At 43.3% G+C, this 23,806-nt stretch overlaps 1 protein-coding gene across 1 annotated transcript in view; it reads left to right on the top strand.

The window, feature by feature from the left end:
* Positions 1-23,570, top strand: part of LOC137373507 (fibulin-7-like) — a 46,058-nt gene extending 22,488 nt beyond the window's left edge. The window contains exons 3-8 of the mRNA XM_068038377.1: positions 7,603-7,773; positions 10,664-10,789; positions 20,862-20,990; positions 21,544-21,681; positions 21,832-21,970; positions 23,210-23,570. Of these exons, the coding sequence (XP_067894478.1) occupies positions 7,603-7,773; positions 10,664-10,789; positions 20,862-20,990; positions 21,544-21,681; positions 21,832-21,970; positions 23,210-23,570 (1,064 nt within the window). The remainder of the gene's footprint in view (positions 1-7,602; positions 7,774-10,663; positions 10,790-20,861; positions 20,991-21,543; positions 21,682-21,831; positions 21,971-23,209) is intronic.
* The last annotated feature ends 236 nt before the right edge of the window (positions 23,571-23,806 follow it).

The raw sequence follows: 23,806 nt of genomic DNA, 5'->3' as shown, positions 1-23,806 counted from the left end.
TGCACAATCCTCAGTGAACATCCCCACTTCTGACCTTATGATGAAGGGAAGGTCATTGATAATGCAGCTGAAGATGGATGTGCCGAGGGCACTACCCTGAGGAACTCCTGCAATGATGTCCTGGGACTGAGATGATTGACCTCCAACAACCACAACTATCTTCCTTTGTGCTAGGTATGACTCCAACCAGCAAAGAATTTACCCCCTGATTCCCGTTGACTCAAGTCTTGCTAGGGCTCCTTGATACCGCATTCATTAAGAAATACTCAGCAGGACAGGCAGCATCTTTGGGTTCAGAGAGAGAGATAGGCTTAATGTATTTGACCTAAGCCTTATGTCAGAACTGGAAATTGTTAGAGGTGAATGGTTTATAAGCAGGTACAGAGCCAGGAAGAAAAGAGGATATGAAAAGTCAAGAGCGATAACAAATAGCGAGCAGTGCTGACATGTATCTCCAGAGTTATTTTTGCTAATAATCCCTTATCAGAACCTTATCAGATGTCTTCTGAAAGTCTGTATATTGAACATTCCTATCACCATGCTAGTGATGTCCTAAAAAGATTCAGCTATATTAGTCAGACCTGGCCTACACTTCACAAATCCGTGCTGATTTGCTTTGATTCATTGAGACTTGTCCAAATGCTGAGTCACTGGCCTGGATTTTATGGGCCCCCAGAAGTGGGATTGGAGGCATAGAGGACCCATAGAATCAGGATGGGTGGCGGTGGTGCGGAGGGCTCGTCGCCACCCTGTCACCAAGCGATTTTTGCCGGGGGCAGGATAGGGCGACGACAGCCTTTCCACTCAGAGGTCAATTGAGGCCTTTAAGTGGCCTGCCAGCAAAACCTAAAACTCCATGGACCCCCCCCTCTCCCTGGACCTCACATTCACCCTCCCACCCCACCCCCCACCCCCTCGCTGTGGCCTTCCGGACTGGCCCCAGGAACCCCGCCTCACTTCCCTGAGGTCCGGGGTTCCAGCACTGGGCCTGGGTCCAAGACGTCTGCAGTACTGGGAGCTGTGGCCACTGCTGCTACTGTTCAGCTACCAGCCTTGTGATTGGCCGGCAGCTCTTTGAGGCAGGATTCCTGTCTTTAAAAGGCGGTGATCCTGGCGCAAGACACTTTGGCTTGAAAACAGCAGAGGATTGTTTCGGGGGGCATGAAAAGGCCAAGGCAGAGCTCCCCCCCCACCCCTGCCTTTTTTGGCCCGTTGTCAGGTGCCCTGCCTCCTCCACAAAATCCAGCCCACTGTGTGTCTCATGACTGACTCCAGGTAACTCCCCATAATTGATCTTAAACTGACAGCTCTGCAGTTAGCTGGTTTCTCCTTCCCTCTCTTCTTAAATAATAGCGTGACACTGGTAATTTTGCAATTCAAAAGCACAATCCCTTAAATCTAGTGAGCTTTGGACAATTATGACGAAAGGTCATTTGCAATTTCCCCACTTTTTAAATACTCTGCAGTAGAAACCATGAGGTCCTGGAAGTGTGTTTCTCTTAAGTCTCATTACTATCTCCATTACCATCTTCTTTATTTTTTAAATTCACTAAATTCCTCTCTTTGACTTATTTTTACCTTGCCTTGTATTTTGTCCTCTTCCTCTGCTGTGAGAACAGACACAAAGTGCTTGCTTATCAAGGCTGCTGTTTTCTTATTACTCATTACAGTCTCACCTTCACCTGCCTTTAATGAGTCTCTGCAACCTTCTGACTCAGGGTGAGAGGGGTGCCATTAAACCAAGTCTGACATGTTCCGCTCTCCTTTCTCTGGTAAATTTATGATACAGCCACAATTCCAGTCCCCACGTATTGTTTGCTATTCAAAAGTTGGATCAGCATTTCCGTGATGTTTCTAAATCTCCTGGTGATATAACCATTCAGAATCAAATGAGGCAATTACAATGGATTAGCAAAAATAATTGGATTAATGCAGAGCAACCACAACTGTCCCCTACAGCCTTTTAGATGGTGCTTTGTATTCCATAACCCACCACTACTTGTACTGCACCTTCTATTGAACTCTTTGAGGAAGAGCGTATGAGCATGAAAGCACCAAGTAAAACCACCAGATCGATCAGAGGGTTATGAAGTTGCTTATTATAACAGGACTGATTGGACAGAATTGACTATCTTGATTGGGAGTCAGCAAAGGTTTTTTTTAACATTGGAAATTTGCTTAAATCATACTTAAAAATAAGTGACTTTCAGCAAGCTTTGAATCAGAGAGACTGGGTGACATAGTCAGTTAAATGTGAGCCTCTGTTGTATGATTGCCTTTGAGAGTGATGTCCCTTTCAGACCTTGGTATGCGAATGCACTAAGTGTCAGGACATAGTCATGTGACTCGAAGCCAGAGCCACTTTGCAACTGTAACACCTAGAGGAAGGTTCTGTAAATAGTTAGCTCTGTACTGTATATAATAATTTCACTCTAATAAACCTGTTTGAGATCTTCATAACAGGACTCCACGCAACTCATTTACGTTGCATCAGACAACATAAAGAACTCATTACATGGTGACAGATGTGGTGAGAAGACAAAGTCTGAGTTTGAAGCGCACAAGTAAAACAGCTTTGAAAATGACCCTCCCTATAGCCACTAAAGAGAAAGTTCAAGAGAAATACTGGCCGCGAAAGTGGAAAGAAGAAAGAACTTAACTCCAGTTATAGAAGACAGAGCACAGAACGACTACAAGTAAATCGGATGAGTCATTGTGCCGATGGCTTTGAAGTGCTTAGAAGATTGATTTTTTTCTAAAGGTTCCGTGAAAAAGAAATGGGGAAGACCCGACTCCTCTCCCAGGCTGATCGAGGTCAGCACCATTACAGGAGGCGTCTGATTGCAAAATGTGCGGGAAAAACCTCCATCACTACAGAGCCTCATCCGCGCAGCCACAGTTTAACTAAAAATTAATAAATCACTCAAGCATGAAAAAGAGCTTCCATTCACACAGTCACAGCTATAAAGCACCATTAAACACCTCGAGCATGAAGAACATCAACTCTTTTATAAAAAAAAAAGCAATTGAACTGCCTAGTGAACAGCTGTGTAAACAGACAAGCTTAAGTGCTACAAACTTGCCGCGAGCAAGATAAACACAAAGCACTGTCAAACACCGATCCACTATTCGGTGCAGCTGAAGAAATCATTTCTGACAATGGGCCACAGTGTACGGGTAAACCTTTCAGGCATATGTGCACCAAATGGGGCGTATACCATGTGACATCCTCACCACATTACCCTAGATCTTGCCGAGCGAATGGTTCGCATAGTCAAATGACTTATCCTGAAGTGTAGGACAAGGAAACAAGATTTTCGTATTGCCATCCTCCACCTCAGACCTACACCTATGTATATGGGCTTACCATCACAAGCTGAGATCATATATTGCAGACAAGTGCGAACAACTCTGCCAAGCCATCATCTGTCCAAATTCTCTAAGATGCAGGATATGCTGCTCAAAAAACAAGGGAGAATGAAGATGGTGCATGCAGGGGAGGAACAACCTCAGCTACATGTAGGTCAAATGGTCAGGGTCATACACCCCACAATAAGAACATGGTTAGACCGTAAAGGTATCCAAAGTATGCAGTGAACCTAGGTCCTATGAGATTACAACATCTAGCGGAGCAGTGTTGAGAAGGAACCGAAGCCAATTAAGAGAAGTCTACAATACTCCAGTTGTGCACAGTGGACTCAAGAGAACACACTCCAATGATGAGGGAGTGATGGAACAATAGGACAACAACCAACACATTGACAACATGCCTGCAAACCCAAAACAGCCAAGGGTGAAGAAGGTTATACCATAACCAGATCTGGAAGAGTTGTCAAACCACTGAAACAATATATAGACTTTTAAGCTTCTACAATTGTAAATTTTACATTTTATCCCACATCCCATATAACTAGTTTTGATATCTAACTTTAGTCATTTGGTAGTAAGAACTTGAGTATTACTGAAAATAGTCATATTGTCAAAGCTTTTTGTCTTGTACTCGTCAGGACAGTCTGAAAGAATACCAATGTAAGAGAAAACAATGACTTATACTGTGAGAAGAGAGTGCTGATTGGTTCAAGTGAACTGTGATTGGTAGAGGCATTGCCTTGGCGACTGCACCAGTTTACAGTGACTGACAGTTAACTGCCAAGCTTTGTTTGAAATTTAAACCAGGCAGCTTGACTCTGGTCAAGGCATTGCCTTGAGGAATGAACCAATGAATGCAGTCACTGTATATTTGAGCAACAGGTAAAGCTAGCTGTTTCACGCTGCTACTATGCAGTAGCAACACATGTGGTGTTCGCCAGTAACAGGATGCTGCCATCAAGCCCAAAAGATATCCTACCTATCACACAAATGAGTAATGTGATATATGAATTTCAGTGCCAGTGTGATGCTAGGTGCATAGGCTGTATGTCCCAAAGACTGGCGAATCGTATTAAACATGTCCCTTCCACTGTTCACAACGGGCAAGGTACAGGCCGTACCCAACCAGCTTGTGCTTACAAAACTCAAAACACAGTGTCCAGCATTAGATATGATCCTGTGATTGGACAATATTTGCTAAATAATCCTCAGTGTGCTAAGAATAACGCTGACAACCAATTTAAGATTGTCAATAGGGCTCGCAGTGTGGCACATTTGCACGTACTGGAAGCTACATATATTAATACACAGGGCCCTGTTCTTTGCCGACAGAAAGAACATGTACAAACATTGTGCCTGTTCCAGCTAAACAAAATAAATGACAGCCATTCACTGGTTCATGCCTCAAGGCAATGCCTTGACTAATTAGAGTCAAGCTGCCTGATTTAAATTTCTAACAAAGCTTGGCAGTTAACTGTCAGTCACCGTAAATTCTCCATGGCAACGCCTCTACCAATCAGAGTTCATTTGCCAAACAATCAGCACTGTCCTCTCATACAGCATAAAGTCATTGTTTTCCCTTACATGGGTATTCTTGCGGTTTGTCCTGATGAGTGCAAGATGAAAAGTTTCACCAGCATGTCTCTGTGTTTTTACTTTTAGCATGTTAGACTTATCTTTGGAAAGAAAGGGGATGTTGTATGATTGCCTTTAAGAGTGATGTCCCTTTAAGATCTTAATATGCTAATGAGCCAAGAATCCAGGACATAGTCATGTGACTTGAAGTCAGAGCCACTCTGCAACTGTAACACCTAGAGGAAGGTTCTGTAAATAGGTAGCTCTGTACTGTATATAATATTTCAGCTGTAATAAACCTGTTTGAGATCTTCAGCATAACTGGACTCCATGCATGTCATTTATATTGCATCAGACAACATAATGAACTCATTACAGCCTCTTGCGTCTGTAAGTTTAAATCTAGCCCAGACCGATGAAAACCTTTCCAATTAGTTATACAACATATGAACCACGACAGACAGGAAAAGACCCTTGGTCCATCCAGCCTATCCCACAAAATATGATACCTTGTGTATCACAATATATACAATCTCCACCCCACTGAGAAACCACATGATCGACTGGGAGAGGCAAGGAAACAGATAAAAGCCCAGGCCAATTTACAGAAAAAATGTGTTAAATTCTTCTCGTCCAGCCCACATCGGCAATCAAAGCTAGTCCAGAAGTTCACTCTGGCCCTGAATTCATGTGAGAAAATGCACGAGATAGGTTTAAGAAAGTCTCAGTCCAGCTCCTTTTATTTTAATTCATGGACTCTACCTCAACCAATCTACCTTTCCCCACTCTGTAACCTATTTGTGTGTGTGTAAACATCGAATGTGTGTGTGTGAAAGTAGGCGCATGGTTTATTATTTTCATTAGTTTGATTTAGGTACAATAAAGTTAACCTCTTTCTTTCTTAAACTCAAGAAAACCTGTCTGGTTCTTGTTATGATCATAGCAATTAAGTAATCAAACACCTACTGAATTGGCCAGTACATTGACTTTAAGAAAGAATTAAACCTGTTGTGGTCAAACAAGGAGAGGGAAAAGAGGGAAGCCCTTCGACCCCTCCTCACTTGACTGTAACACAACTAAGTGGCTTTCTAGACCATTTCAGAGAACAGTTAAGATTCCATCATGTATAGGCCATACTGGGTAAGGATGGGAAGCTTTCCTTTTCTAAAGGCCATCCAGGAAGCAGATGGGTTTTTACAATGATCCAAAAGTTACATATTCACTTTTACTATTACTAACTTTTATTTCCAGATTTTATTAACTGAATTCAAATAATCAAACTGACATAGTGGGATTTGAACTGACATTCTCTGGATTATTCGTGCTTGGTTTGCATTCCTTTGAGTTTAGAAAGTTGAGTAGTGATCTAATGTATTTAAAAAGATAAATGGTTAGGATAGGTGAGAGACAGAAGAAGCATTTCCTCAAGTGGAGGAATTGTGAACAAGAGGGCATACCCTTAAAATAAGATCTGGGCCTTTTGGGAGTGATGCTGTTTTTACTAGTAGGACGTGCAGGCTCTCCAACCTGTTTCACCATTCATTTTCATCATGAATGATCTAGCTCAACCCCATTTACCTGACTAACCTATATTACCTTTTGATACCTTTTACCCATCAAAAATCTATCAATCTCAGTCTTCAAAGCTCTAGTTGATCCCCTGGCATCCACAACTTTTTTGGGGGAGAGAGTTCCCAATATCCACAACTTTTGGGGGAGAGAGTTCCCAATATCCACAACCTTTTGTGTGAAGAAGTGCTTTCTGATTTCACTCCTGAATGGCCTAGCTTTAATTTTAAGTTTCCCCACCAAAGGAAATAATTTCTATGTACCTACAAATCCCTGTATCATTTTAAACACCTCAATTACATCACCTGAAGATTCTAAACTCAAGGGAGTGTAAGCCAAGTTTAAGCAACTGGTTGTCATAATTTAACACTTTTAGCCCCGGTATCATTCTGGGACACACCTCCTCCAAGGCCAATATATTCTTCCTGAGGATTCGGTCCTCAGGCCATCATGGATCAGAGCAATCGCTCTGCTGACTTGCTTGTTTTGGGTTCAAGCTGAATTTCTCCCACACTGGGTCTAAGTTCCATAATCCTAAACTAACCTAACTAAAGAGTCAGCCTTGGCTTAGTGGTAGCATTCTTATCACTGAGTCAGAAGGATCTGGGTTCAAGTCCCATTCCAGTGGCTTGAATACAAAATATATACTTGCACTTCCAGTGTTGCACTGTTGGAGATGCCATCCTTTGGTATGTGATAAATTAAGGCCCTGGTAGGCCTCTCAGTTGGGCATAAAATATTCCAAAGCATGGTGTTAGAAAAATTCTCCTGGTGCTTTAGCCAATGTTTAGCTTTTAACCAAAATCATTAAAACAGATTATCTGATCATTTATCTCGTTGCTGTTTGTTGGACCTTGCTGTGTGTAAATTGGTTGCCACAATTCCTACATCACAATTGTGACTACACTGCAAAAAAAACACATACTTAATTCAATGAAAAGCACTTTGGGACATTGTGAAAGTTGCTATATAAATGCAAGTTCTTTCTAAGTCTGTGACCTTGACTGGGAACAACCTTTCACGAACTGTGGTACCCCCGTGTGCTCAGTTCTCCTCCGAGTTTCATTTTCACTTGTTTTGTTTCCGCAGAAACGTGTGCCAAACTCTACGCCCCAAATAATGGGAAAAAATTTGGAAGCAGATATTTAGTTGGCCACGAGGTGCACTTTGCCTGTGATCCTGGGTTTGTGCTGATGGGGTCAAGCAGCAGGGTGTGCCTCAAAGACAAGAGTTGGAGCGGACAGCTACCTTTCTGTAAAAGTAAGTGTTCTGCACTGAGTGAGGTAAAGAATAAATATTTATATTACAAGTTGGAATCATTGCATGATACTACTGGTTTAAAGCCCTAACCACTGGGGAATTCTTGATCCTGCTGCATCAGCAATAGAATTATATATATTCCTGCTTTATAACTACAATCCAGAAACTCTTACAACTGCAGGAAACCTTGTTATAACACTATCCAGTTTAAAGGCTTTCATTGAACTAAAGTAACTCGTTTTATTACACTGACTCACAGACACAGACTTCTTTTATAATTATAACTGCAGCTTCTTAAGTGTTCAATCTTCTTGAATTACTTTATGAAGGTGATATTTTAGTAAACTCTTGCCTCCCATTACAGTGTCTCACTTCGGTAACCCTCTAATTATAGTAACCACCTTTATAACATTGTCTAACTAGGAGCTGAGACACACACGAGCGGTACAGTAACAGTCATGAGTGAACTGTTCTCTTTTACCCACTGTGTACTGTACATAATACAGGAGCTGACACTGAGACACACACGTTGTATAGTACCAAATGGGAGTGCATCGTATCCTATTACCTACTGTACAGTACATGTGCAAGAGTTGATTGATGGGCTGTTTAAGAACTGACAGGTGAGTTGCTCTCTATTAAGTGTTAGACCTGAGGAGATTGAGGGGAGATTTGATAGCGTTATTCAAAATGATAAAAGTAATAGGCAAGGTAGACATAGATAGCTTATTCTCTTCAATACATAGATAGGAGGCACAAGGTCTCCTGCACAGTGTGAGGAAGCTTTGACACAAGTGGTGATCGATGTTTACTTGGTTAAAACTTTCAAAAAAAGGTGCTGGACAACTATTTGAAGAATATTAATGGGTGTGAGGGAGAAGGGAGAAAAATGGGATTGGTTTGGGGAGAGGGCAGGAAAATACAGCTGCACAAAATCAGCCCCTAAGACAAGCCTAAATGCAAGCAAGCAAAGGAGGACTGACGGTCTCCTCCAGTATGCACTAATACTATACTGCAACACAAAGGGACAGTACTGTACGAAAAATTAACAATGACAGACAGGAAAAGACCCTCTTGTCCATCCAGCCTGTCCCACACAACTGCAATGCCTTGTGTTTCACAGTAATGACACACCTCATGCCACCTGGATACCATGTGATCTCCTGGGAAAGGCGAACCACCAGAATAATTGGGGATAAATCTAGGAGATTCCTCTCTGGTCCCCTTTAGGTGATTGAAACTAGTCCAAGTGATCACTTTGGCCCTGATTAATGTTACCAGGTTCCTACCTCATGTAAGAGGTGATCTCCCTTCCTGCAGGTCCTGCTCTTACTTCAAGGAATTCAGAAAATTGGCACTCACCACATGAGCAGGCAGCCTGTTCCACATCCCAACAATTCTCAGGGATGAAAACTAGTTCCTGATATTCAACCTAGACCTGGCCTTTATATAATTGTGGACTGTACCAGTTTAGAGTGAATTAGTTTTGTCTACCCCATGGCTCAGTTGGTAACACTGTCACTTCTGAGTCAGAGACTTGAGCACAGAATCTAGGCAGACACTCCCAATGCAGTACTGAAGGAGTGCTGCACTGTTGGAGGTGCCATCTGTCAGATGTAAAAGATCCCATGGCACCATTTGAAGGAGGTCAGGGAAGTTCTCCCTGGTGTCCTGATCAATATTTATCCCTTGGCCAGCATCACAAAAACAGATGGTCTGGTCATTATCACATAACTCTTTGTGGAAGCTTGCTGTACGCGAATCAGCTGCCATGTTTCCCTACATTACAATCATTACAAGTACTGCACTATAAACGTACTTAATTGGCTGTAAGGCAATTTGGAATGTCCTGAGGTTGTGAGAGGTGCGACATAAATAGCAGTTCTTTTTTAATTGAATTGCTCAGGCTCCAAGGACTGGATTGCAGCAGACCTCCTCCATGCCCACCCCTGCCCTGAGTTACTGCAGGCACACTACCTTGTTCCATGCTGTTAAACCTAGCATCAGGCACAAAATTGTAATTGCAGATTTTCTCTGAGCTGATTCTGCTGCATCGCTGTAACTTCGTCACCAGTGTGGAAAGTCCTTGATCACAAGTGTGTAATGCAAGGAGCGGAAGCAGGCCCGGGATGATATCCGGTCTGTGTCTTATGCTCATCCATCACTTTCTCTTGTTTTCTGAGGTCTTGTTGGGTCTACACAGGCTCTGTTTCTCACAAAGTAGTGGGCTTACTCTCTGAACCATCCAGAGGAATGTAGCTGCTCCTCTCCACTGGTTCCATACAAGTGTCACAGGACATCTGTCCTATTCCAACACAGCTCAGAAGAAAACTTTGGGCCCATTCTTTCCACCTGTGGTGGTGAATGAATTTTGATGAGGATCACTTTGCTCCATATCCTTCCAGTCCCAGTTACCCATTATCTCCTCTGCTTGTGAACCTACCTTGGTTGCTGGCCCAGCAAAGCATCAAATTTAAAATTCTCAAGCTTGTGTTCAAGTCCCTGTATAGCCTTCCCCTCCCTACTCTGTAACCTTCTCCAGCCCTACAACTATCCCAGATCTCTGCACTCTTCTAATTCTGGCCTCTTGTGTATCCCTGATTCCCTTCGCACCACCATTGGTGGCTATTCCTTCAACCACCTATGCCCTAAGCTCTAGAATTCCCTCTTGCATCTCTCTCCTCCTTTAAGATGCTCCTTAAAACCTACCTTGTCACTTGTCCTAATGTCTCCTTATGTGGCTCAGGGTCAAATTTTGTTTTGTGAAACACCTTGGGATTTTTTGCTATGTTATGGTTGCTATATAAATGCAAGTTGTTGTTTATCAGTCAAGAGCACAGTGTCAGGTTCAATTCTAATGCTGCCTGTTGCTTATACTCTCTTCCCTCAGATGTAAATGAGTGTGCCAGTAATCCTTGTCTCAATGGTGGGATCTGCGTGGATGATGTAAACCGATATGCCTGTCTCTGCCGTGCTGGTTGGGGTGGCTATAACTGCCACCTTACCTTAAACTCACGTAAGTCTCGCAGGATTGTTTAGCCCCAGGACAGACCCAATCCTAGGGGCTTGTGGGCATTCCAGAGACCTGAGTACAGCATCCAGGCTGAAACCCAGTGCGGTATTGAGGGAGTGCTGCACCTCGGGGGTGCCGGCTTTCAGCTAAATTGTTAAATCAACTCCGGTCTGCCCTCTCACCTGGATGTAAAAGAAGAGCAAAGGCGTTCTCTTGGCCAGAATGCATTCTTCAACCAGCATCACTAAAAGCAGATGATCTGGTTATTATCATATTGTTTCTTTATGGGATCTTGCTGTGCACAAATAGGCTGCTGCGTTTCCTATGTTAAAACGGTGACTAAACTTCAAAAGTAATTCATTGGCTGTAAAGTGCTTTGGGGTAACTTGAGGTCATGAAAAGTACTATAATAATCCTGGTCTTTCTTTCTCTTTCTCTCTGGACTTTCCTCCTAAGTCACTCCCTCTTTCTACCACTGTCTCAACTCCAGAACATTGTTTGAAAAGGGAATAGATGGGTTTTTTTAGATTGTGGATTGGCCGCTGCCATTTGTTGCTTGCAATTCCTGCACCATGTGGGAACTTCAGGACACCTCATGTGTCTTGGGTGACCACGTGTTTAGGAAGTGTCTACAGCTGTTTCAGCTCGAGCTCAGGACTTCTGAACTTGAGGGGCAGCTGGAATCACTGTGGAGCTTCAGGGAGCAGAAGAGTTTCCTGGATCGTATGTTGCAGGAGGTGGTCACCTCACAGGTATTACGAATTCAGGATAGTAGATGGGTGGTCATCCGGAAGAGTAGTAAGAGGTAGGAGGTGCAGGAGTCTTCGGGGTGTGTGCCATTCTCAAACTGGTACTCAGCTTTGGAGACTGCTGGGAGTGACGACACCCTGAAGAAATGCAGTCCAGACCATGGCACCAATGGGCAAAGAACTGTACAGGAGGGACCAGCAAACTGTAGAACTGCAGTTATCATAGGAGATTCCATAGTCAGGGGGACAGACAGACATTTCTGCAACCATTATCGTGAGTCCCACATGGTGTATTGATTTCCTGGTACCAGGCTAATGGACATCATGGAGAGGGTGCAGGATATTCTGCAGGGGAAAGGGAGTGAGCCAGAAGTTGTGGTACATGTACGGACACAACATAGCAAGGGTAGGTATTGAGGTCCTACAGCCAGATTTTGCAGGAGCTGGGCGGGGGTGGGGGGGGGAGCGGAAGTTAAAGCATAGGAACTCATAGGTAGTAATCTTTGGATTACTCCCAGTGGCATGTGCTAGCGAGAGTAGAAATAGGAAGATAACGAAGATCAATGTGTGGCTTGGAGCATGGTGCAGGAGGGAGGGCTTCAGATTATTTGGACATTGGGACCAGTTCTGGGGCAGAAGGCACCTATTCAAAAGGGACGGGTTGCACTGCAACAGGACGGGACCAATATCCTTATAGGAAGATTCACTAGTGTGGCTGGGGAAGGTTTAAACTAAATTGGCCGGGGATGGGCACCAGCATATAGAAGTAGAAAAGAGGAATAAGGTGCATCATGTGAGAGTGTTGGACAGTACTAGAGGGAGTGGTTCCATATTCGATGGGAGCAGACTGGTAAGGATTATGAGGAATGCAAAGACAGGATTGCAATGCGTTTGTGTAATCGCACAAAGTGTGGTGAATAAGGTTGGTGAGCTACAAGCACAAATTGTAGTGTGGAATATGATGTGGCAATAATGGAAACATGGCTTAAAATGGCGAAGACTGGACACTTAATGTACAAGGCTATAAAGTGTTCAGAAAAGATAGAGAAGGGAAAAATGGAGGTAGGCTGACAGTACTGATTAGGAAAGACATTGTAGAGTTGGAAAGAAAGGATGTCCTTGAGGGGGCAAGGACAGAATCCATTTGATTAGAATTGAGAAGCAAAAAGGATAGGATCATGTTACTAGGGGGTATTCTATAGGCCTCCAAATAGTGAGACAGAGGTGGAAGAGTAAATCTGCAGGGAAATCAGAGATGTGCAAGAACAATAGAGGGTGATGTTGGGGGACTTTAATTACACAAATATCGATTGGGATAATTCTAGAGGAAAGGATAAAGAAGAGGAGGAATTTCTGAAATGTGTTTGGGAGAACTTCCTTGACCAGTATGTTCTCAGTCCAACTAGGAAGGAGGTATTGCTTGATCTGGTGCTGGGGAATGAGGTGGGCCAAATGGACCAAGTGCCTGTGGAGGAGCACTTGGGTAAGAGTGATCAGCGTACCATAAGGTTTAGACTAGTAATGCAGAAAAGCAAGGAACGAAATATGGTAGAACATCCAGATTGGAAGAGGGCTAATTTCAATCCGATGAGAAGGGATCTAGCCAGGGTAAAATGGAACCAAAGACTGGAGGAGCTGTATTGAAACATTGGATTATCTTTAAGGAAGCGATGCTTCAGGTACAAACTAAGTACATTCCAACAAGGGCGAAAGCTAAGGGAACCAAAAACAGGGCTCCTTGGATGACGAGGGAGATCTAGATTATGATGAAACAAAAATAGAGGGTGTATGATGCATGTCTGATAAATTCTTCAATTGAGAACCAGGCCATACACAATAAGTTGAGCGGGGCAGTGAAGACAACAATATGACTGGCAATGAAAGAATATGAGAAAAGAATGGCAGTCAATATGAAAGGGAACCCCAAAATCTTCTACCGGCATGTAAATAGTAAGCGGGTAGTAAGAGGTGGAGTGGGGCCTATTAGAGACAAAGAGGGTAATATATGCTTAGAGGTGCAGGGAAAGGATAATATACTTAATTAGTATGAGGATAGAGAGTGCTGGAAATGCTCAGCAGGTCTGGCAGCATCTTTGCAGAGAGAAACAGAGTTAATGTTTCAACTTTGTAACCTTTCATCAGAACTGTCAAAAGTTAGAAATGTAACAGTCTGAGCAAGTGAAAGGGTGGGAGGAGAACAAAAGGGAAGTCTGTGATAGGACGGAAAGGGAGAGATTAAATGACAGAGATGTCATGGAACAGAATGCAAATGGAGTGCTAAATAGTTGTAGTGAAAGACAACGCGTGAGTCCAGAGAGAGTGTTAATGGCAGAATAATGAACTATTGTGTCTGAAAGGAAAAACATGAAAAACAAGTTTAACGTTAGTACATGGTTAAAAAGAAATAATATAAAGATGAAAATATATTTAAAAAAAATAATGGGGCTCATGGTTTGAAATTAATGAACTCAAATTGAGTCCAGAGGGCTGTAGAGTGCCTAATCGGAAGATGAGGTGCTGTTCCTCAAGCTTGTGTTGAGCTTCACTGGAACACTGCAGCAGGCCAAGAACAGAAATGTGGGCATGAGAGTAGGGTGGTGAATTAAAATGACAAGCAACCGGAAGCTCGGGGTCATGCTTTTGAACCGAGTGGAGGTGTTCTATAAAGCGATCATCCAATCTCTACACAGATGCTGCCAGACCTGCTGAGTATTTCTGGCACTTTCTGTTCTCATTTCAGAGTTCCAGCATCCACAGTATTTTTTTCTTATGCTTATTAAGTACTTTGTATCAGTGTTCACTAGGGAAGTGGAATCTGGAAGCGGAGAGGGTAGAGGCAATGGATAGGGTAAAAATTGAGAGGGAGGAAGTACTAAAAAGGCTGGCTATGCTTAGGGTAGATAAGTCACCTGGTCTGGATGGTTTGCATCCAAGATTGCTAAAGGATGTAGGGATGGAGATAGCAGAAGGGCTTGCCATAATCGTCCAGTCTTCCCTGGAGGTGCCAGAGGATTGGAGATTGGCAAATGTGACACCCTTATTCAAGAAAGGTATAAGGACAGTCCTAGCAACTACAGGCCAGTTGTTTAACATCAATGGTGTGTAAGATTTTAAAAACAATAATTAAGGAAGAAATCAGCAGACACTTGGAGAGGTTTGGGTTAATTAAGGAGAGCCAGTATGGATTTGTAAAAGGCAGATCATGCTTGACTAATCTAATTGAATTTTTGATGAAGTAACAGAGAAGGTTGCAGTGGATGTTGTTTTATATGGATTTTAAGAAAGCATTTGATAAGGTACCACATAAAAGGCTGGTTAACAAAATTGAAGCTCATGGAATAGGAGGGTCAGTGTCAAATTGGATAAAAATTGGCTTAAGGACAGAAAACAGCGAATCGTCATAAATAGCTGTTTTTCAGAGTGGAGGATGGCAGACAGTGGTGTCCCCCAATGTCAGTGCTTTTTTTCTATATATAAATGACTTAAATACTGGAATACAGATTAGAATCTCAAAATTTGCGGATGATGCCAAACTTGGAGGTGTGGCAAACAGTGAGGATAATATGAACTGCCTACTACAGAACATAGATAGGCTGGAAGAGTGGGCAGACAGGTGGCAGATGGAATTTAATACTGACAAGTGTGAGGTGATGCATTTTGGCAGAAGGAAAAGGGAGAGGCAACATATACTTAATGGCACAGTTCTAAAGAGTGTGCAGGAACAGAGATACCTGGGGGTGCACGTGCATCAATCTTTGAAGGTGGCAGGACATATTGAGAGATTGGTTAGTAAAACATATGGGATCTTGGACTTCATAAATAGAGGCATTGCGTACTATAGCAGGGCAGTTATACCAAACTTTCATAAAGCTCTAGTTAGGCCCCAACTGGAGTATTGCATCCAGTTCTGGTCACTGTACTTAGGAAGGATGTGAGGGTCCTTGAGAGGGTGAGAGGAGATTTACCAGAATGGTTGCAGAGATGGGGGATTTTAGTTACAAGGTTAGTTTGGAAAATATGGGGTTTTTCTCCTTAGAACAAAGGAGATTGAGCGGAGATTTAATAGAAATGTACAAGATTATGACAGGGTTAGATAAGTTAGACAAGGAAAAACTATTCCCATTAGCGAATGGTACAAGGACTAGGGACCATAGATTGGGCAAGAGATGCAGGAGAAATAGGAGGAAGAACTTTTTTATGCAGAGGGTGGAAATGACCTGGAACCCGTTGCCCACAAGGGTGTGGAAGCAGAGGCAATGAATGATTTCAAAGGGAAATTGGATGGCCACTTGAAGGAAATAGACTAGCAGGATTACGGGGATCGAGCAGGGGAGTGGGACTGACTGGATAGCTCTGAGGAGAGCTGGCATAAACTCAGTGGGCCAAATGGCCTCCTCCTGTGCAGTAAATGACTTTGATTCTATGGTATTACTACGTTAACTGACAGGCCACTCTGGAGTTGCTGCTCCATGCTGTAAGGAGCTGATTACTCAATTATTTCATTGATTTCAAATAAGAGCTTAAATCTCCACTATCAACCCTCAACCTCTATATGTACTTGTCCCTTCTTTGCTTCCTTGGACAGGTTGTTTTAGGCCTGTACACAACCTCCTCTTGCCTGACTACTCACATGTCTGAGAAAGGGATCCGAACTGAAACATTATACTGTCTTTACCTTTCAGAGGCTGACCTGATCTGTGTTTCCATATTTTCCTTGGGTTTTTTTTTAAATTGAAGAAAGTAAGGTGGCAGGAGAGAGAGGGGTTGGCAGCCTTCCAAGATTGACCTGGAATCTCTGCAATTGAAGATTAATCTCCCGGACACTGTTGTGAGCAATCAATGGAGAAAAATAATAGGGGCATTGAAGAATTGTGTTTTTTTAAACTTTCTTTGCACACTTCTGTTCATTAGATCTAAAAGTATTGGAGATGGGGAGAAGAGGCTGTTAGACTGACAATCAAGAATTATTGAAGAATATTAAAGAGTCTTTCCAATTTGCATAGGGAAGGCGGTGCCTGCGAGGATGGATGCATTGGGAAGCCAATAGGGGGAGTGTGGGGCAATTGGAAGCAAGAGATCATGTGATGAAACCCCCAGGGATACAGTCAGCCAGAGTTGGCACCCCTAAGGGGAGATGAATGAAAACAAAAATCAACAATCAGAGCCAAAAACAGGCTGTAATCTGTTTCAAAGGGGAAGAGGGACTTGGGGGAGGCCTAACAGCAACTTAAGACAGTCCACACCCTAAATAGCAGGCGAGTTTGTGCCAATGAGATTCACCTGCTATACGCTCTGGTTGGTAAACACAAAGGTATGATGGGCAGGAAAAGACCAACTCGTCCATCAAGGTTGCCACATATTCACAACGAGACACTTCCACAAACTTGAACTCAAAATCCAGGCTGACGCTTCAGTTCGGTAATGAGGGAGTGCTGCATTTTGAAGGTGCCATCTTTAGGATGAGATGATAAACCAAGGCTCCATTTGCCCTCCCAGATCCCGTGGCACTATTTGAAGAGTAGAGTAGAGTTCTCTCCTGGCCAATATTTATTACACAACCAACATCTCTAAAAACAGATTTTCTGGTCATTACCATGTTGGTATTTGTGGGATCTTGCTTTGTGCAGTATTTCTTAAATTGCAGCAGTAGCAACCCTTCAAAAGTACTTCATTTGCTGTAAAGTGCTTTGGGATGTCCCGAGGTTGTGAAAGGCACGACATGAATGCAAATCTCTCTCTCTTTTTCTATCTTTTCCTCTCTCTCTCTCTCTCTCTTTCCTTCTCACCCCACACCCCCTACAGCCATGCAGTTTCCTGGAAGAGACCTTTGTGATTGATACCCATGGTGATGGCAAACAGTTGGCAGCATTTGTCCAATATAGGTGGTTGGCCATGAAAAGTGCGGTTATGTGAGTGGTGAGGACTGTAACACGATGAGGGACAGTACTTGAAAGGGGAGTGACTTGAACTATCCTCTGAGGTGATGCAAGGCAGCTGTTACTCATAGTGGTGTGCAATGCTCATTAAACAGTTGGTGTAAAGCAGCTAGCTTAAACCAGGCTGTAAGTCAAACACTTGGTATAAAGTTTTCGTGTAGGAAGCGCTAGCTCTTGTGGCTTTTAGCAGCGTGTTCTGTGCGAATCTGGGAATGTTGCTAGGCTGATTTCTATTTGGGAATGCAAGTCCCATCTAATGCTAACTATCTCAATCACTTGGACTGATCTGAAGGTATCTCCGGTGACTGCGACACAATAGGATCCTTGTGACCTTCAAAAAATAGAACAAACTTGCTGCACAGGGGCAGAGATCAGTTACAGCAACAAAAGATGGAATGTAATGAGTGAATAGAACAACGGAGCGATAAATAGCTGTGGCTTCCAGTTTCTCGGTCTCCTCATTCTCTCACTGATCAGTCATACATTGTATGGGAGGCAACCAGTCATAGAGTTTAATCGTGGCTCCCAGTAACTAGCCAGCATTGCGAAGGTTTTGCTGCTGCTTCAGTGATTGAAGATACCTGGTGCAAAAGGAAAAGGAAAATGAAAGACCAACAGACTGACTTGCACATATATTATGCTTTTCTTGTCCTTAAGACATCCCAAAGCACTTTAATGCTAATTTAGTACTTTTTGAAGTGTAGTTGCTGCGGTAATGTTGGAAACCTGGGAGCCAGTTTGTGCACAGCAAGCTCCCAAAAACAGCAATAAGATCATCTGTTAGTTGAGGGATAAATATTGGCTAGGACATCAGACAGAACCCTCCTGTTCTCCTCCAAAATAGTACCATGAGATCTTTTACGTCCACCTGAGAAGGCAGATAGGGCCTTGGTTTAATGTTTCATCGAAAAAAAATGGGGGAGGGGGTTGTTGCAGCCTCGATGTGCTCAAGTCTCGGAAGTGGGTCTTGGAGCTATAACCTTCAGATCTGAAAGAGAGAGTGCTACCATTGGCCATACCTGACATTCTGATTTTATCGTATCAGAAATGCAAAGACATTACATCTGGAATGCAACCAAACTTATGATTTAAGATTAGATTAGATTAGAGATACAGCACTGAAACAGGCCCTTCGGCCCACCGAGTCTGTGCCGAACATCAACCACCCATTTATACTAATCCTACCCTAATCCCCTATTCCTACCAAACATCCCCACCTGTCCCTATATTTCCCTACCACCTACCTATACGAGTGACAATTTATAATGGCCAATTTACCTATCAACCTGCAAGTCTTTTGGCTTGTGGGAGGAAACTGGAGCACCTGGAGAAAACCCACGCAGACACAGGGAGAACTTGCAAACTCCACACAGGCAGTACCCGGAATCGAACCCGGGTCCCTGGAGCTGTGAGGCTGCAGTGCTAACCACTGCGCCACTGTGCCGCCCCAGTTGCTTGTAACACATTGTGAGTATAGTTGCAGAATTTGTAATATTGAAAAGTCTATTTTAATAGCTTCTGTGGCTGGAATTTTAGGGTCCCCCAATGAGTGGGCTGGGGGCTGGGAATGGTGATGGGTAAAATTGAGTGGGATGCAGGCCGTTCCTGCCCCCCGCTGCACTAGCCAGTGGCACTGCTAGGACTAAAAGCTGCCGGCCTGTTGATTGAAGTCTTGCCCAAGACCAATTAAGGGCCTGGGAAGCATAAAATTCCAGTCTGGCTCCCCAGGCCTGGCAGAGGTGGGCTTGCCACTGACTTTTCAGCCAGTGGACCGGGCTTCCTGCCTAACGAAAAATTCCGGCCTGTGTCTCTGTCAGCTCCTGTGTATGCACAGTGCATAGAAAGTAAAGGGGAACCAGTCATTTCCATAATAGAATGGCATTTATGCCTCACTGTCAACTCTTTTACATGGACAGTTTACACCAGAGATCAATTCACCTCTGGGTGGTTCTGTTATAGTTGTGTGTCATCTCCTGTATGTGAAAATAAGGTAAAAGGAAACAATTATCATTATCATACTGTAGGGCTCATAGGTTCTTTAGTGTATAAAAGGAAAAAAAATTATACCGCACCTTTCACAACCTCAGGATGTCCCAAAGCACTTTACAGTCAATTAAATACTTTGTAATGTAGGAAACATGACAGCCAATCTGCACACAGCAAGCTCCTACAAACCAATGAGATAATGACCAGATATTCTGTTTTAGTAATGTTAGTTGAAGGATAAATATTGGCCAGGATATTAGGAGAATTCCCCCCTCCCCCCTCTTCGAATAGTGCCATGGGATCTTTTGCTTCCACCTGAGAGCCAAGGCTGGCATTTATTGCCCATCCCTAGTTGCCCTTAAGAAAGTGGCAGTGAGCCTTTATCTTGAATCACTGCATTCTGTGTGGTGATGGTGCTCCCACAGTGCTGAGTCTCAGTTTTTGACTGAGCAACTAAGGAGGAACAGTGATTTCTGTCCAAAACTTGGAGATGGTGGTGTTTCCATGCACATACTGCACTTGGCCTTTTAGGACCTATAATCTAGGTGGTGGAGGTCGTGGGTTTGGGAGGTGCCATGAAGAAGGCTTGGTCAGTTGTTCATTGTTTCTTTCTCTTTGTTTTTTGCTTGTCCCTTTGCTTTGCTCACCCCGCCCTTTTCAATCATTCTAATTGTCTCTCTCTCTCTCTCACTATTTACTATTAAGTCCTTCCGATCAATTAACTTTCTCTTCCACTATTTTGTGTATATGTCACTTACAAAGGTTTGTGTGGTGTGTGTATATGCAAGTCTGCTCTTAGGAATACAGCACTGTCTGTCTACTCATGGCATCATCGAACCATATAGCATAGAGAGAGGCTATTCAGTACATCGAATATGTGAAATCTATCCATTTAGTCCCACTCTCCTGCTCTTTTCCCACAGACTTGCACATTTTTCCTTTTCAAGTGTATATCCAATTTCCTTTTGAAAGTTGTTATTGAATCTGCTTCCATCACCCTTTCAGAACATAATCGCTTGCTGCGTAAAAACAAACTCACCATCTCTGTTTATTCCCCAATTATTTTAAATTTGTGGCCTCTGGTTACTGACATCCTGCCAGTGGAAACAATTTCTCCCTATCTACTCTATCCGAGCTCCTCATAATTCTGAGCCCTTCTGTTAACTCTCTCATTAACCTTCTCTGCTTCATGGAGAACAATCTCACCTTCCTCTTGTCTTGTCATATAACTGAAACCATTATCCCTGATACCATTCTGGTGAATCTCCTCTGCACACTCTCCAAGTCCTTGTCTATAATTGAGCACAATACTCAGCTGAGGCCTAACCGGTAATTTTTAAAGGTTTAACATCCTTGCATTTGTACTCTCTGTTATTTATACAATTGTCTTCTTACTCATGACAGAATGGACTACATCGCAGAGTGACCCATCTTTCAGTCGCCAGCCACGGTGCACGGATGTTCAGGGCTCACAACATTGTAGCTGCGAGTCAGGCTTCCGTCTCAGTGGGAAGGATGTTAGACAGTGTCGAGGTAAATGGGGCATCCATTGCAATTGAAACTGAAACTCTTAAAGCAGACCATTTAGCAATGTAAGAATGGTTCTTATTTTTTATTTATTTATTTTTATTTTGAGATACAGCACTGAAACAGGCCCTTCGGCCCACCAAGTCTGTGCCGACCATCAACCACCCATTTATACTAATCCTACATTAATCCCATTACCCTCTCACATCCCCACCTTCCCCCTACCTACACTAGGGGCAATTTATAATGGTCAATTTACCTATCAACCTGTAAGTCTTTGGCTGTAGGAGGTAACCAGAGCACCCGACGAAAATCCACGCGGTCACAGGGAGAACTTGCAAACTCCACACAGGCAGTACCCAGAATCGAACCCGGGTCACTGGAGCTGTGAGGCTGCGGTGCTAACCACTGCGCCACTGTGCCGCCCAGATATTGCAAATATGAAACTGGTAGCACTGATCCAATTCAATCTTGAACTACTAGAATTCCCACCAACGTTCCAGCGAGACTACCTCTTGTTCCCCAAATGTTCACCTGTCACGCTGTGTCTTTCTTTCAGATGTGGATGAGTGCGAGATGTTTCAGGCAGGCCGATTGGCTCGTCTCTGTGTACATGCCTGTGTGAACACGCCAGGATCATATCGCTGCGTATGTCCCTCTGGGTACAACTTACTAGAGGATTCACGGGCCTGTGAAGGTAAGCACACCTAAACCTTATATCTTGTCATCTGTTTCTGTCTGCATAACTCACTATTGCCTGTCTATTATACTTGATGTAACTTGCTACTGCTACTGTCTGTCCCAGCAGTACATTATCACCTATTTCATTATTATTGTGCTTCTACAGATATTAATGAGTGTTCAAGCAATCAACATAACTGTACCAGAGAGGAGATTTGCATTAATATACATGGCGGATTCCATTGTGTCCACCCAGAGTGTCCAAAGTCTCGCCACAATGCTAGCTACGTGAAAACATCACAATTGTAAGTGCCGGTGGTTTAAAAAAAAATCTCCATTGGGTACAAAGAGGGATTGGCATCTGAGTTTTGTGTCTTAGTAACTAAAACTAGACACAAAGGAAATATTTGGGTACAGGGACAGTGCAGTGAGGAGCCATGTGGCTGATTCCTTTAGTCACAGGTCACGTTAGAAGGAAAGAGATAATTGGGCTTTCATACTCAAAAGGTAGCCTTTGAGAGATGATTTAGGGGTATCTGAGAAGTTATTTTATAGAGATTACCGGAGAGGTGGCTGCAGAGGTTACAGGTGAGGTGATCTTATAAATAAATAGTAAACTGTCTGGGAAAGGCTAACCTAGATAATTACTTTCTAGTAAATTGCAAGACGAGGACAAGGGGACACAGGTTCTAACTAGTGGAAGGTAATTTTGGACTGATATCAGGAATTCGTTTTCCACACACGGTCAAAACCTGCCATGCAGTGTGAAGTGTAAAATGAGCAATAGCGAATCAGCAACCCAATCTCTCCAGATTGAATTCAATAGAAATGAGGAGAAATGTAAAATGGGCTGCCTTCACCCAATTCCCACAAACATACAAATCAAGATCTATCCCATCGAGTAGTCAGCACAAGGAATGGTTCCCTAATGTAGTAGTGGAGGCAGAAACCCTAGAATCACTAGAGACACAATTGGATACTGCAATGGGGGAGTGGGGTGATGGGACTGAGAAGAGCCAAATAGCCTACTCCATCCATAATTATCATGGGAAAATCTCACTACTTTTCTCAAGAGTACAGTGTACAGCAGTATAATGTGAAACACAAGGTAATCAGGATCTTAACCTTTCACTGTATGCTCAGACTGAGAGCCTAAATGTACAGAGCTGTATGTTAAATTATCGACCACCGATACGAATATACCATAGTGGCTACCAACTGATGAGTATTCTGCTGGAGTCTTACTGCAAGCTACTGCTTTCGCTTTCAGTAAATCTAAATATTCCTTTGCAATAAATCTGAAGCCTCTTTAGAAACAGACAGCTCCTCAAACTTATTCGCCATGGCTGCCCCTTTGAAAATTTCTCAACCGAATCTTTTCCTATGTTGCAGCATAGTGCCCTGCTGTACACTTGGAGGATGTTGCTTTAATCTTCCAAACTGCTGACAGCCCAGTCCCCAAATGTATACGTAGAGGGTGTACACCCAAAATGCTATAACTGTTCTTTGTTCCTAAATCTTACGATTTTCCCTTTCTTTCCCAGCAAATGTGAGAGAAACCCGTGTCTGATGGACAGCAAGTTGTGTGCAAATGCTGCCTACTCCATTACCTTCCATTACCTAACTTTAACCTCGAACCTACGAACCCCCAGGACCCTTTTCCGGATGACGAGCAGCCGATTCACGGGCGACACCATGCGCTTTAGCATTGTAGGGGGCATCGGGCAGAACCATTTCTCCATCCAGCGCTCAGACAGGCAGACGGGGGAGCTAGTGCTGGTGCATCCTATTCAAGGTCCCGCCACCTTGGAGGTTGAGATGGAGATGACGGAACTCTCTGGAAAAACGGTCCTGACAAAGCACATCTCCAAGGTCATCATTTTCGTCTCACGGTACAACTTCTAGGCAACATTCATCTTCCGGTGTGACTCTCGCTTCCATTTTTAAAAGTGAGCCAAGATAAATTGTGCGTGTAACCAATAGAGAGTTAAAGTGCTTTTAAAAAAAAAAAATAGGGAGAATATCAAGCTACACAATAACAAGTATACGTGCTGCTGCCTCGTCAGAAGGAAGGGAGAACCCTGCTGAGGGACAAGGCTGAAGAACTGGAGAATGGAGAGAAAGAGTCAGAGTTGTAACAA

The sequence above is a fragment of the Heterodontus francisci genome, chromosome 9 (genome assembly GCF_036365525.1).
Source record: "Heterodontus francisci isolate sHetFra1 chromosome 9, sHetFra1.hap1, whole genome shotgun sequence".
NCBI classification, from domain to species: domain Eukaryota; kingdom Metazoa; phylum Chordata; class Chondrichthyes; order Heterodontiformes; family Heterodontidae; genus Heterodontus; species Heterodontus francisci.
Note: the sequence above shows the minus strand (reverse complement) of the source record. Positions and strands in the feature narration are given on the sequence as shown.